At 35.1% G+C, this 16,430-nt stretch overlaps 1 protein-coding gene across 4 annotated transcripts in view; it reads left to right on the top strand.

Moving 5' to 3' along the window:
* Nucleotides 1-15,285, top strand: part of Tnks (tankyrase) — a 194,093-nt gene extending 178,808 nt beyond the window's left edge. For 3 of the 4 annotated variants that reach the window (XM_015486022.2, XM_048791784.1, XM_048791786.1), the window contains 4 exons: nucleotides 51-156; nucleotides 713-899; nucleotides 3,974-4,130; nucleotides 9,744-15,285. In XM_015486022.2, coding sequence (XP_015341508.1) covers nucleotides 51-156; nucleotides 713-899; nucleotides 3,974-4,130; nucleotides 9,744-9,830 — 537 coding nt within the window. In that variant the 3' untranslated portion in view covers nucleotides 9,831-15,285. The remainder of the gene's footprint in view (nucleotides 1-50; nucleotides 157-712; nucleotides 900-3,973; nucleotides 4,131-9,743) is intronic. The other variant, XM_048791783.1, reaches the window with a different exon arrangement.
* The last annotated feature ends 1,145 nt before the right edge of the window (nucleotides 15,286-16,430 follow it).

Below are 16,430 nucleotides of genomic sequence, written 5' to 3'. Positions count from 1 at the left end.
TAGACTTTTATTTTGCTAATAATTAGCTGCTTTGTTCTTCATCCATAAAGATTCAGAAGGTTGTCAACAAGAAATTGAGGGAACGATTCTGTCACAGACAAAAAGAAGTATCTGAAGAGAATCACAACCATCACAATGAGCGCATGTTATTTCATGGTGAGTAGCATGCAATTATTATAGACATCCCTCTGGGCTTTTGCAAAATTAATAAAGTGAGAAAGTTACATGATTGACTATATTACAATTGTGTTAAAATTGCTTGTTTTGGTTTTCTTTTTTCAGCCCAAATGATTGTTTGTACTGGGTTTCTAATGCATTACATGTTAGTACAGGCTTTCCAAGGCACATGCAATGAAAATAATTTCTCAGATTATTTCAGAACTTCAGTTGAGCAAGTTGAGCCATCTAGTTATTTTTTGTTGTAATTTGTTACATGCAAATAGCATGTAAAATAGTCTGTTTTCATAGCCACATTGCACTTTGCTGTCTAAAAATCCCATGCCATCTGCAAAATCCATGTTAATTAACAATTAACAAAATCCATGTTAATTAACAATTCTAATACATTAAAATAACTTATGAATAATAGGCCAAAATAAACTTTTCATGTATGCATTATTTCTTAATATTAAGCTCTCAGTTCAGATAGAATGAAGTTAATTGGAATTCCAGAAAAGTGCTCAAAGACTAATCTTTGTTTTTCTGTTTTTAGGTTCTCCATTCATTAATGCCATTATTCATAAAGGCTTTGATGAGCGTCATGCATATATAGGAGGAATGTTTGGAGCTGGGATTTATTTTGCTGAAAACTCCTCAAAAAGCAACCAGTATGTTTATGGGATTGGAGGAGGAACAGGCTGCCCCACACACAAAGACAGGTCATGTTATATATGTCATAGGTGAGCATCCTACCTATAGTGTAACGGTGGCTACCATCAACTAACCTGATTAGTTTTGGGGGCTCTGCAGAAGTCACGGGTTATCCTTGAATCTCACTTCTAATAAGTAAGGCTTAGCGGTGAGGTAAGAACAGCTGACCACCTTCTCCTCTAATAGGAGCAATGATGGCAAAGCTAATACCACGTAAAAACCAGATACATGTATACCAACCATGAATTGTAATGAACCTCCCTGCATCTGGGCTTTTCTCCCTGATGTTCACGTGCCTTTCTTCTTAATCAAGACAAGACTGAAAATGACTTCTACAGAACAAAGACACTCCAGTTCTCATCACATTTGAACTAAGACAACTTCTGTAAACACAGAGGCTCTTTAATTTGCTTCTGAGCTTGCTAGTGAATTGTTCACATTAGGACAGAACATATAATTAACCTTGAAAAGTTCAACTTTAAAATATCAACTTTGCAATTAGTGACAGTCAGATGAACATCAGAATTTTAAATAAGATTTTAAAATTCAGAAGGTGGAGAGAATAATGGCTACTTCAGCTAGGAACAAAACATGGTGCCCTCACTGAGAACAAATTCAGTGTGTGAAGTTTCAAGGAAGTAGCACAAACCATGTTTGATTTCCAGGTTCAACTCCATTCATCCCTGACTTCTCTGAAGTCAGTGGGGGAAAAAAATGTTTCCCCTGATAATCAAAATACAAAAGAATCATACTTTACAAAGATCAGAATTTATTACATTTTTTAAACTAATCAAATTTATTTTTGCAGTCAGCTTCATGAGAAATATTTTTATTCAGTCAAGACCTTAAAAAAATTCATATATCCTTGAAATTCCTTATAGCAATTGATCTTAAAACTTATCTCTCTCAGCTATATTGTGAAAAAATTTCTAGTCATCAGTAGTTCTAAGACAGATGCCATATGGTCAGAAGGAACTTCTTTCCTATAAGACCTCTCTGGTTAAGAACACACAAATTGCTAAGGATATATAGCATACAAAAGCTACATTGCTTCAAACATAACTCCTGTGGAGACAAAAGAAAAAACCTAAATAAGCAATCAAAGTGAACCTAGCCAAGTAGCACACCCCTATATTCCCAGTGACTCAAGAGGATGAGGGAGACTGAGGCAGGAGGATCACAGGTTTGAGGTCAACCTCAACAACTTTCTCAAAAATTCAGAAGGACTGGGGATATAGCTGTGTAGTAAAGCTCCCCTAGGTTCAGTCTCCATTACCAAAAAAAAAAAAAAAGTGAACCTAGATGGGAATTAGCAATCACTCATTTAAGTGAGACACGTAAGTTTATGTCTTCGCCAGCATTTCTTCAAAAACAGCTTGAAACCAAAGCACATGACTAGTACTTCTTTGGCAAGTACAGTCACAAGTAACTGGGAATGAGGGCACAAAAGACAGGTAGAAAAAGAGGCAGAGAAAACAATGATATGTATCTAGAAGCTAGGTCACCATCATTTCCTAACAAGTGCTATTGTTTGCTCAGCCCATGAGACATCTTCAGAGAAGCTGTAGGAATTATATTTTGTATTTCAGAATAGTAGTATATCAGTAGGGATGAATTTATCTACTGGCTCCTGTCTTGCATTGACCAACATTTGCCCCAGGGAATTAGTACCCCTACATTTTATCTACTGCATAATGTATCACAGTCTGCAAGTCATGCCAGGTGAGCAGACATGAGCTGGTACTCTCCATCTGCTCATCTTTAACCTGCAGTCTCATGGGCTGGCTAGGCAGGTCATGCATCTTCTATCCTCACCAGCCAACAGTAAAGCTTTGGGGCAGGAAGCAGAAAGCTAGAAGCCAGGACCTGTTTGGTCAAAAGGTGTGTTTCCCCAATCAATAGACAAGGATTCTCAGAACCTAATGACAATACATTACTGCCACTACTGTAGAGATAGAACTCAAAAAAAAAAAAAACTACCAATATAGAGCAAGACCTATTTCTCTGGGACCTAAAAGAGAATAGGTGGCACCCAACCTAAAAAAGCAAGTTCAGGCAGGACTCAGTCATGCTAATAGATTCAATGCAAATTTTTAATTGGCTCAAAATAGCTCTGGTCATAACACAAAGATCATACTTTATTACTAAAAGCAAATTATTTGAATAATAACTATTCACATTTAACTGTATGACTAATTGTATTAATTAGCTAAATTGTTTATCTCTCAGATTAGGGGTTGAATTTTTCTTTAAAGGGCTAGATAGTTATTATTTTTGCAGGTCATTTTTTCCCTGTCATAATGACTTAGCTCTCACTTGTAATGCAAAAGCAGCCGTAGACTCATTTGGAAACAAATGCTTGGGTTTGTTCTATAAAATTGTATTTACAAAACAGGTGGCAGTCAGGAGAATTGGGTCCATGGGCTATAGTTATATAATTTTCTTTCTCATCAACCTTTCATACTTTTTGTGACATCTGCCCAAATTCATATTCACCCAAATAGTATGACTTCCAGCTGTACATTTAAGCCAAGTTTTTTTGTTAATGGTTCACTTTTATTAATACTATTTATCTTATCTCATTTTTTACTGTTTTCCCATAGTAAATAAATCTAATCTTAATTTCAGATGCTGTTTCCATTTTCTTGGTCTCTTTATATTCAACCTGTTTATTCATACAACACTCAGTTTCCTCTAGTATTTCCCTTTTCCCGTTAGACACAACCTAATACCAGTTATTTTCTATGGGTGATTTCTGAGCCACACCAAAACTACTTTAAACTAGAACTATTAAGCCTGATAATTATTTATAATAAATTATATGTCATATCCCATACCATTCCTAGACCTAAAATTTGAAAGCGACATGCAAGTTAGCTTTGCTTGTGTTAAGATTTTTGTAAAAAATTCAAAACCAGGGCTGGGGTTGTGGCTGAGCAGTGGAACGCTTGCCTAGCACATGGGAGGCCCTGGGTTCAATCCTCATAAAAATAAATAAAATAAAGGTATTATGTCCAACTACAACTAAAAAATAAATATTTAAAAAAATTCAAAACCAACATTTACAGCTTCCTTCAAAGCATTGCTTTCTCTTTTTATTTAGACAAATGCTTTTCTGTAGAGTGACCCTTGGAAAATCCTTTCTGCAATTCAGCACCATGAAGATGGCCCATGCCCCTCCAGGTCATCACTCAGTTATTGGGAGACCAAGTGTCAATGGGCTGGCATATGCTGAGTATGTTATATACAGAGGAGAACAGGTATGTTACTCATCAAATATGCATAATCAAAGTTACTAAACATGTCATTACAGAATATGAGACTTATTTATAAGACTTAAGAAAACCTTTTAATAAAATATACACCTCATTGGTACCATTTATCACTTCTCACTTCAGGCACAAAATAAAGATGTGATTCTTTGACATTAACTTTGCATCAGTTACCTGTCAGCCAGGTAATGGATTTTTTTATATGAAAGACTGAAAAAAAAAGGACAGCTGAGAAATAAAATCTTAGGTCTCATGCTGCTCTTGATGTTAGCTGTTCTGAATTAATGTTCTATAGTGTTTGATGATCCAAGAAAGCAGTGAAGAGCTAAGAGCAGCTGCCATTTGATGGATCTTCTTCATGGGTGTACTTACCATGGCTGGTTATATGATTTGAACCTATAATTCTGATCATAGTACTGTAGCTTTCTCAGTCATAAAGCTGCAGTATATTTTATTTTGTCAACTGCTTGGGGCTCCGAAGTAAAATTGGAAAAAATACTTATGGAAATATATACTTAATTCAAACCTATCTTTAACTCTCACAGTACTGCTTCCAGTGTGTCTGAAAACAAAAATTTTATAATCTTTGTTGAATTTCAAATGAATCCCATGATGAAAAAAATAACTTATAGTATTGCTTACTGCTATTGCTTTCAGCAGGCAGAGATAAGAAATTTATACACATATATGTCCACACAAACATATGTGCTTAAATGTAAATGAAACTGAGCCCAGGTCTTAATCTCTTATAACATTCCCAACTAGAAGGAACAAAGCCTTCTTGAAGAAACAGGTAATTTAAGGGCTGAATTAGGTACAAGGTGGACCTTAGATATCTTGTTATGCCACTGCTCAAAAATAAATAAAACAAAACCATGGGGGCACATCACAAAGATACAGAAGCCAGCTTGAAGGAGCTCCCACTTGACAGTTAAACACCAAAATAAGTACAGTAATGAATTTTAAACTTTTGGGGGGAAAAATAGGAATTTATTATTCTGTTCTGATAATAAAGGATAAATAAATGAGGGAGGAAGGGAGGCTCTTGATCACAGTAGGATGTCAAGGACAAATGGATAGTTCTGGAGAGAATATTGGAGTTGGAAAAATTACCATTTTGAACCATTATATGACTGCTAAATTTAGGTGCTAATTTCAAAAGGAGAATATTTGTATCATCTTTTTATTACAGAGTTACAAAAGAGGAGGGAAACACTAATTGCACATTGAAGAAAGAGGACAGTGCCTTGAACAGATAATTAAAATTAACATGAGGGACAGATGGGCATATAGCATGTCTCCAGAGAGCTATCCTAAGAAGGGCACCAACGTCATCTATGCCATATTCAGGCCCAAAATATATAAGTCTAATCAAAATGAACGTTTTTGGTTTTTTTTTTTAATGTGGAAAGATTGATTTTTCAAAACTGTCAGTATTACAAAAGAGTAAGACAAGAAATTTTCCAGATAAATGTGGCCCCTAAAATTTGTTGGTACTGGAAGTGAGAGGACACTATTAGATCAACTGATAAAACTGGAACAGTAGATAGAAAAAAGTATTTTATCAATGTGAAATTATAATGTTGATACAATACAAATTATCTATTTTTAGGAAATACAAACTGGCATCATATTTATGAGTAAAAGGCCCTAATGATGTATATAACTTAAATGTTTCAGGAAAAAAAAATAGGTGTGTGTGATTTTGTAGAAGGATGTACATGTATATATATCTAGATGGAGATGGGGGAGGTGAAAATGATAAAGCAAATGAGATGGATCTGGGTAAAAGTTATATAGGTGTGTGGGTACCATATTAACTTGCAATTTAAATTTGTAGTTGTTTCCAGATAAGTTTAGAAAAACAAACAAAAAATTTTCCATTTTTCTGTTTAAATTGCAAAGTCCAGACTTGCAGAGAAAATGTTTTTACTTTGAATCAGTATTTATACTTGTGGAAATTTGTATTAGATATAATCAGTGATTGTCACACATAAGATTGTTGTTTATCATAATGAAAAAATTAACCTAAATATTCAGCAGAATAGGCACTGGGGTGTGGCTCAGTTATAGAACACTCACCTAGCATGTGTGAGGCACTGGGTTCAATCCTCAGCACTACATTAAAAAAATAAGTAAGTAAAAATAAAGGTATTGTTTCCATCTACAACCAAAAAAAATGTTTTTAATTCAACAACATAGGTTAAATTTTAGTGTAATAATATGCCTGTTATTGCCTTGTATTGAGATTATAAGTGATTTGTTTTCTTTATCTTTCATTTCTAAATATATTATAAGTTATCTATAGTAAACATTTCTCTCTTCATTTGGATTGAAAGAAATAATAAGAAATGCTTAGAAAATAAAAGTAAGTTTACATGTCTGAAACGAATCATTCAACTATTTCCCAAGTAAAAGTTGACTTGGTAACTTAAAAGTCTGGCAATTTAGCTCAGTGGGATACACCTCTGGGTTCAATCCCCAATAACCAACCTCCCCTCAACCAAAAAAAAAAAAAAAGGCAATTCTTAGTGTTCATTTTATTTCAGGGAAGGATACTCATTCTTCCACATCCAAGTATTCTTGCCTTCATGGATAGTGTTAATAAATGTAGTGTCTACTAATTGAACAGTTTCTGGTGAATGATTTTTTCTGACTTTATGCAATTTTCCTTTCCCAACTTTTATATCATTCTCCTTAGTTACAAAGTCATCTTTATTCTTAGTGTTTGACACTTTCAAGAACACATAGATGTTATTTTCAGAAGATTGATGTAAGGAATATTATTTATTAGCAGGATTATTTCCTTAGGATTTAAAAAAAAAATTGATAGGTAAGCTACACTTGAAAAGAATGGCTCTCATTATAACATACATTGAACTTAAAATATCAGGAGTATGTTTATGTGTTTTACACTTCACATTAGACATAAAGGAGAGAGATTCTCTCTTGGTTGCTACGGAGAGTTTGCCTGTTTTACTGAAATGGTCTGAAAAATGCAGAACATTTAACCTGGAGAAGAACAGACTATAGAATGGTTTTCCATTATACAGAATTACTCAAGAGTGTATGACAGTCCCTTCTTCATCACTATGAGAAATAAACAGAGCATTTGAGTTTAAATTTTAGCATTAGGAATTTGGATTAAGGAAAATGTCCTGAATGTGAATTAACCAGAGTGGTTGTTGACTTTTAGGAACATAAAACAAGAAAAAATTCTGTTTTTTATAACCAGCATGGACTTAAAGTAACTTAACAGGAAGTAATGTCCATCCTAGTCCCTTTTAGTCTTGTAGTTTAATGATTTCTTTCCTTTAAATCCCTTTGAACTTTGATATAACTAATTGGTGTCTTAACTGTACACAGAAACAATTCAATAACCTAATTAGTAGGAACAGTAGCACTCATTAATAAGGACCTTGAAGTAATCAATGCCATTAGAATCTTAGAATCTGACAAAAGTTTACATATGTGAGAGATCATCTTAAACAGTGAGCTACCAAAATGTGTATATCAGCGTTCCTGACTTCTCTGTTTAAGCAGCTTATCTACAAGCATAAAAGAAGGCATCATACCAAGTATCAGAGGGAGTAAACTTCATTGGGACATAAGAACTAGGAACAAGCTTCATGCTCACTTTTAACATACAGTATGTGCTCCTCACCAACCTTAAGATTCTTTTCTTGACCATTAAACCATCTGATTAACTACTCCGTGTTTCCATTTTCTATAAGTATATGAGATTTGTTACATTCTTTACACTAAACTCTAGAATTAACAGTAAGCGTCTGACCCGGCTTGTTTTAGTACCTAAAAAACTAAAATGCATTAAAAGCATTTCAAGAATTAAGCAGTATGCAAATTATAATAAAGTAACATTACAGACTCTTCAGTTATTCAACTTAGAAAGTCAAGAGATAGTTGATCTTGATTATTCCAAAAAACATACTAATTGATGGATCATTGCGATTTTTAACTCAAACCAGAGCAGACTGAAATTTTGGAAAAGAACCCAATGAATGATAATGGCTCTATACATGCATATCAACTTTTTAAAATACATTTATGTTTATTTTCTTTTTAAAATACTAGCTGAGACATCTTAGGAGGCACATCTCTCTATGTTGAATGATAATGATGGTACTAACATTAATAGTAATAAGCAACTCATTGAATTCTTACTATGACAGATCTATTGTAAGACCTTAGTATTTAGTCCTCATAAAAATCCAGGTATTATTACTGTTCACATTAATAGATGAGGAAAGCTAAGACATAGATGTGTAGTAATTTCTGTCACCTAGGATCAAAGTATACTAGTTATAAAGGATTCAAGCCAGGTACAGTGGCACACACTTATAATCCCAGCTACTCAGGAAGAAAGATCTTGAGTTCAGGGCCAACTGGAGCAACTTAAATATCCTCCCCAGCTTTTATAAAAAGAAAGAGTGACAAAAATTCAGTAACTCTATCACAAGGTTTTGTTTGTTTTTTTTGTATTTTGCTTTTTAAATGTTAAAATGATTCAGTTTTTTTTTTGTTTGTTTGTTTTGTTTTTATCCCATGTCTGTATGCAAGTAATTTATAGGTCAGGATTCAACAAATTATTTTGGGACCCGAAAACATTTTGAGTACCAAGAAGTATTATTTTTCAGCCACAGGACACTCTGAAATACTAAGCCTAGTTTTACCTCATGTTTATATTTAGGGTTGAAGAATTTTGCATAGTAAACAAACTAAGGGGTTTTTTTTGTTCCTCCTTTCTTTCCAATAGCTATCTTCGTAGTGATTTCTGGTTAAGATTTGTAATGTTTTCTCTGGTCAGCCTTCATTTTTCTGCTCCTATGGAGAAGTGCTCATCCCATTCCATTTATTGAACTTTGTTTTATTAATTGCAAGAATTTAAAAAAAGAAAAAAGAAGTGCTGGGGGCAGGGAGCAAGTCTAAATCTGAGCCATTATCTTTCCCAAATATGATGCCTGTAATTTGTTTCTTAAAATGGTCCCCCAAACTGTTTCCTCTAGGTTATGGGAGACTCAACACATTCACCCTTTCTCCTAGCTCAGAGGGTTGCATCATTTTCTATGATTAATCTGACTGAACTCAGTTGGGCAGAATTCTTCTTTCATTTAACAGACTTTTATTGACCACATACTATGTGACAGTACTGTGCTGTATAACAGATATTAGTGCTGCCTTGTGCAGTTGTTTTCCTGTTTATGGCATGTGACTCTGTAAGAAGGGATGAACAGAATGTAACTATAGTTTTTAAAGTAGAATTAGGGGATTGGAGGTATGGGTCGATGGTGAGCACTTGCCTAGCATGTGCAAGACCCTGGGTTTCATCCCCAGCACCACACACACACAAAAGCAGAAACAACATCCAGTTTTCTATATTGTGAGATTTATACGTTTATATACAAACAAGCAGGTGGACCTCCTCGTTGTTCAGACACCTGTTATAAGATTGGATTTTGTAGGGTTCTAGGTCTATGTAGAATATTGTTTACAATCAGTAACCTCTGAAGCTTCCACATTAAATAAGGCTTTACAATTGTACCTGTCAGAAGAATGAATTGCTTTTCTTTTTGTCCGTAACAGGCATACCCAGAGTATCTTATCACCTACCAGATCATGAAGCCAGAAGCTCCTTCACAGACCTCAACAGCCGCAGAGCAGAAGACCTAGTGAATGCCCACTGGTAAAGACCAAGTTGATTCAAACCTGGGACTGGATTACAGTGGATTATTTCCAACAACAACAAAAATCAATATTCTGTAAATCCCTGACAGCCTAGAAATAAGCTGTTTGTCTTTTATAAAGCATTGCTATAGTGATGAATATAGTATGAGTAACTGATACATACTCAACTGCTACTGTTCCCTTTGAGGAAATGTTTACAGGGGCGGCCTTTTAACATATCTCAGGCTCATTTCCATTGCAGTTATCCATTTCTAAAGCAAGGTCGCTTTGATCTACATTTGGAAATGGAAAAAAGAGAAGACGTACCAATATTGTTTCAAATGTTCACAACTTACGCACTACATTTGCTTTGTTAGATATGGCATGTGGATATAGCAAATATGCACAGGCTCATTTTTAATTTTGTCCAAACACACATCATTGATGTTGGGGGTTTTGTTTATTTTGTTTGTTTTTTGGTTATTTTGAAAATGAGCCAGAGCCTTCCTGAGGATATTTTGCACAGAGTTATACTGACTAAAATCATTAACAGTGCAGCCCAAGCTTCTGGCTGAGCAAAATTCTATTTCCACATTTTGTGTTTGATTTTGTATCTGTACTTCTTGATAACAAAAATCGAGATGAAAAGGAAAAGCATCAAGTTTTAGTTTCCTTTAATGAATTGGCCCATCTGACAAGAGAGCTCCCAGTTTGAGACAACGTCAAAGCTGGGGACGACTTCTTGCTCTTTCCAAAACAAGCCCCGCTGCAGGGTTGTTCAGGATAGTGCTGGAAATCCCAGGAGAGCATAGCCAGGGAAATGTTAGAGTGATGGGATTATGACTTCAGTTCCCAGGTGAAATGACTGGGGAGGCTGGGGAGGAGGAGCAGCATTAAGAACAGAGAGGACCAAGTGATTCTCTATCGTTGTAGCCCAGAAGGAGCGACAGGACTCCTCAGAGAATAAATAAATATTCCCTTCACTTAATCTGTACCACCAGAATTGTCGCCCCCAAAATTAGCTGCCTTATTTCCAAAGTCAATGGAATTTTACTTCATTAGAGTCCCAAAAATTATTTCTTTATTGTCTCTTTAGTTTAGAAAGATCCTATGTAGTAAATAGATGTACACAAATGCAAGAACTTTTTTTTACTCCAGATTTATTTTGAGTGGCATGCCTCAAATAGTTTATAAAGATCCCTGCACTAAATTTTTGAATCATTGCTTCAAACTTCTTAATATATTTAGACAAGGAAAACAAAAATTGAAACCAAAGCCTTTCAGTTATTTTTTTAAATGAAGATGGTAAAGAAGTACCATACTGTTTTCTTTGTGAAAGTACTGCTTGTTTTAATCAACAGTTGCCAAGTGCACATTGACACTTACAAAAAATTATCTCCTACAGTTCTTACATTGCCCTGTTCACCTTAATTTTCAAAAAGAAACTGTGTGCATTGTTTTATTTACTTGACATGCTGTACATCTACTCAGCTCTGAAGCAAAAGAAGCATAAACATGGTGGGAAAATAGGAAAAACGATATGACACAAACTTGCCATTTCAATTTAACGTCCTAAAAACTAATCTGGGTTTGTTGTTGTTGTTTTAATGCAGGCTGATGAAGCTGTGACCTCCTTTAATCTCCAGAAGTGAAATAAAATGGTTACATGCAAAAATTCTAGAAATAGGTCTTGATATACACATTTTGCTCTCTCTCTTTCCTTTTTTTTTCTTCTTCTTTTTTTTTTTTTTTCCTGCTTGAGTACAATGCTAGAACTAAGCATCCACAGAGTAGTTTAAATTTTGTAGCTGAATCTTGCATGGGTCCTCAAAATTAAATTAAGAATATTAACCTCAGTTGTTGCTTCTACTGAAGTTTCAGACCCAGGCTGGGTGTTTGTGTCTTGGCTACATGTTTAGTAGCACTAGAAGTCCATATAAAGCTTCCAAAATTGATAATAAGAGGGTTTTTTTTTTCTTCCTTCCCTTCTCTTTTGCTGTGTGTAACAAGGGGTTGAAGAAATTGCCATCTGTGTGGTTTTCAGTAGTCGTGAAGTGTGCATTACTTGCCCCATCCCCTGGCATAGTTTTAAATGGTAAAAACAGCTGTGATTTTTAGTTACGTAAAAGAGTTAATATGATACAGATATGGAAAACTTAATAGCTTCATTAAAAAGATAAACCACTACCCAACTGTGGTTATATGTTGTGTTGTTTCCATCACACTGACCAGATTAACGGATGTTCCAGTTTTAAACTTGAGCCTTACACTTGGGAAAGTGAACTGTGGTTCATTATTTAAACTGCCGGTGTTACATGTCTGATGTTTTGTGTACTGAGAAAAGATGCTGTGTAGTGGGGGGTGTTTGCAGTGCCTCTGGTCTTGTAATCATTCAAGTATGCAGTAGTTTTTGAAAGAATATTCTTATATTTTCTGCTGAAGAATGTGGGTTAAGGGAGGTATCACAAGAACCAAGACATTTTTTCAAAACTTGAAAACCAAGCGTCATCATGAGTATGCTCAAAAGTTGGCAAAAATTTATTACATTTGGAAATTACTTTTTCAGAGTAGTAAGAAGAACCTCTGGCATTAAATTAAGCTGAAATGTATTTAATTTCTTGTGTCTGCAATATATAGAAATACTAGCAAGATCGGGACTTCCCTAAAATGATGTGTTTCTCAAACCAAATGGAAGAGAGAATCTGAACATCTCCACCAGTTTTACCACAGCTGTAAATCAAAGGGGTTCTGTCTAGACCTGATGGTTCCAGTTTACCAGGTTTTGGCCAACTGGATACATAGCTATAAATTAAGTGTCCTAGACACTTTTCTCCTTGTACTTGACCTTCAGTTTTCCCCAGATTGCTAGTCAAGAATTTAAAATAGCTCCAAACATTACCTTTGATCTCACTCAGTGTCCTTCTTTCTTCATCTTAGAAAAGAAATCTAGGTACTTCTCCATTTTCATATCAAACCAGAACTTGGAGGCCTCATGCACTCTCCTCAGAAGATTCTAACCGAATGACAGCATGGAACCCAGAGTTTAACTCTATGCAAAATTACAACAGTACAACCAAGATTCTTATTTTCCTTTTCATTCTTGGAACTTAGAATTCCTAGCTTTTCAAGCAGCATAAGTAGAATAAACAATACCAATGTCTTCATGAAACGGCATCCTTGAGAATCATTGAGCTTGATGTTAGCCATGTCCCCTTGCTCTCAAAATAGCAAAGTACATTAGAATATACAGAGAAATGCCTGAATGTGACAAGCAAAAAAAGTAATATAGATTAATATTCTATCACAGATATTATACAAAAAAATAAAATTTTGGTTAACACTAGAAAACAACATAAGAATGCAAGAAGTTGTCTAGGTTTTTCTCTATTGCAGTATATTTCCCTATTGCACGAAGGATTATTGGATATTGCTCCCCCCACCCTTTTCAAACATGTGCACTGTCTGGATTCCTGTAAATGGCCTTGCAAACAGAAATGGTGTATTTTTAATCACTTTTCCCCAGTGTGTTCACATCCCGTTAGTGTGATAGCTATGATAACAGCCTTCTTACTGTGTTTTCTGTCAGCCTAATTATCTTGTGTAGAGTTTTAGACTTTAGTCATTCAGCTTATATTCAAAACCAACATTAAAATAGGGTTTTACATGTCAGAAATTTATTTAAAGGCTGAAATTAATTTTGTTTGATGTCAAATCAATGACAAAAAAATGAAAGTAATGTTTGAGCTATCATTTGACACATCTAGCATATAACAACGTAATGCATTCAAAAAAATACCATCCTAAAAAGTGAGGATTCTTCAAGCAACTCATGCATTCTGCATTTAATAGACAAGTAAATATTTCTAAATAAGAAAGCCTTAACTGTGGCAGAAACTTTTTAACCTTTTATATTCTAATAAATGTTGAAAAGTGTCCATGAGTCAGGCATATCTCCATGTATTTCATATCTGTTAAGCTTATTTCACAAGGGTCTATTTCATAAGTAATACTCCCTCACCTACAGTGGGGCTGACGTAATAGTCCATTCCAATGTGTCCGCATCTGAAATTCATCAGCTACCAGACCTTACAGTTTGGAGAAATGCTAGAAAGACTTCATTTAAAGCCTGTTAAGTTGATATATAATAACTTAATACCTTGAAGAATTTGAATGATATGAAGTTGTTTTTTAATCATTTTAAAATATAAACTATGTTGTATTACACTGAAAACCTTTCAGAGGCTGAAGATTTTATATATTCTGTAAGACCCAATATTGTTATGCTGTGACCAGCTTTAGTCTTCTGCCTAGAGTTTGGCCTCCTATGAAATGACACACTGGAGAAGATGCATTTTGACTCTTCATTCTTTCTCTTTTCATATTGCCACATCTACCTACCACCATCCTTTCAAAGAGTTTTCTTTATCTGTATACTCATTTCCATATACAGCAACGAATGCCCTTGGTTGATTCAGAGCTTTGCAGAGAACTGCAGTTAAACATTGTAGTGGGATGTAACCCACACACCCTCTCACCTCTCCACCTCACACCCTCTCACCTCTCCCAAAGTTCTGGATGAAAAACTAGAAAACACCTCAGTGAAATTAAGTAGTAGCCTAGATCCAGAAAATGACCTTGACCATATAACCATTGTGTTCATTACATAGAACACTTAATGTGCATATGATACCTGCTTCTGCTCCCATTGGTTTAAGCTTATCTTTGTGGTAGTAATATTTGTCTTTGTCACCTACAAAACTGAAAAGGTACTTTGATCAACAAGGTTTCTCAAAAACATTTACAAAACCAGCTTGGAGGAAATTAGAGTGTTTCCTGGCAGCAGCATTTGGAGTAGTAATTGTATTTCTCATTGTGATGTTTGTCTGTGTAAGTAACCAATGTAGTGACCCTTTGGTTTGTTATTGGTGTTGTTTTTATTTTTAGTCTGTGACCCACCAGTGGCAGGTGGTTCCAACCCCTGCTTCTTTCTTTTTACATTTGTCTATTTGTAGGATTGCCAGATAAAACTCAAGATGCCCAGTTAAATTTGAATTTCAGACAATTTTTTAGCTTAAGTACATTTCATGCAAAATTTGGCATACCCTTATCATTAAAAAAAAAAGAACTATTCAATGTTTATGTGAAATTCAAATTTAATTGAACACCTGGATTTTGTCTTTTTCTAAATCTGGCAATTCTACTGATTTAGTCATGGAAAACCACTTACAGCATGTAAATTCTTCTAGTCTTCATTATCGTTTGCCTGGAATAGAAGACCTTTTTTCTCTCACCCTCTATTTATTTCCAAAAGAGGGCATCAAGGAACTTTACCTGCCTCCATGGTAGGTTTCTATTTAAAACATATTTGTGATCATATTTAACCTGTAATTGTGCTTTGGCTTAACGTCTAACTTACAGTACTTGTAATTGATTAATATTCAATAAAAACATTTGTGAAGTATACTATGTGTAGATAACAGCTCTTAAGTATTTTCCTTTCATTTCATTCTGACCAACCCCACACAAATGACCTGAAACCATAGAATTCACATAGCCACACTCCTTCTGTTTTCCTAGTAAGATCTGGGTTTGAGGTGCCTTATCCTCACTTTAGCCATTGTGGGAGTTTACGAAAGTATAGCAATGGCAAGAGAAACATGGGTTCTTTCAAGAAACATCTCTTAAAAGGCAGTGAACCAGAGTCAGAGCTCACACCAGTTCGAAGGGCAGCTCATAGGACCTCTTGGTTGGACTTCTCAGAGGCTCCCTCTGTCCACCTCTCACATTGGAGAAGGGAAGGGAAAGAAAACCAACTTAAGTCATGGTAAATATTAAAGACCTAACACAGTGCCTGGCATAGAGAATGGGGGAATTTTACCATTTCTTCCCCCATCATTTCTCCTTACTTGGATCTCCAAGTTCCTTCTTTTTTTTTTCCCCCTGAGCCACATCCCCAGCCTTCTTTGGTTTTTATTTTGAGACGGGCTTATCTCAAAATACTTTCCCCTATCAGACCCAGCATTGTTACTATGTACCAACCTCTGACCATGTGTAGAGTCTCAGTATGTAGAAATGTAAACAAAAAGAGTTGATGCCATTATGTGATTTTATGTCACCAGTGTCTCATGAGATCAAATTCTAAACGCTTTTAGACTAGGTGCTCTGCTTTGATTATCCTGTTAGAAAACTAGAATATCTGAATTGTGCACAGAAAGCAAGTGGACTTTAAAATAACAGAATTTCAACAGCTTGGTTTTGCTTGATGATACAGAAATATCTGATTTTATAACTCAAAACCACAGTGGGTGGTTACTTAGCTAAAGGGCAGAGGCAGAAGGCTACAAATCACTTGCTAGATAGGATTTATTTTTCTTGCAAATAATTTTATTTAAAAAATAAATCCAATCAATATAAAGGGATGGGTGTTTCTTAGGCAGCAAATTTTAAAGAACTGTTTTTTAATTCCATTGCCTATAGTGCTTGGGTTCTTGGGACACATCTCAGAATAGAGGCAGTATACCCTATTTATAGCACAGTAAACCTTTATCTTTTGGTTTGGCTCACTCTTCCTCATTTTATAATCCTAAAGAGCTCAAAAGACCTCCA

The sequence above is a fragment of the Marmota marmota genome, unplaced genomic scaffold (genome assembly GCF_001458135.2).
Source record: "Marmota marmota marmota unplaced genomic scaffold, marMar, whole genome shotgun sequence".
Classification (NCBI taxonomy): Eukaryota; Metazoa; Chordata; class Mammalia; order Rodentia; family Sciuridae; genus Marmota; species Marmota marmota.
The sequence above is the reverse complement of the archived record's forward strand: the minus strand, read 5'-3'. Positions and strand labels throughout refer to the sequence as shown.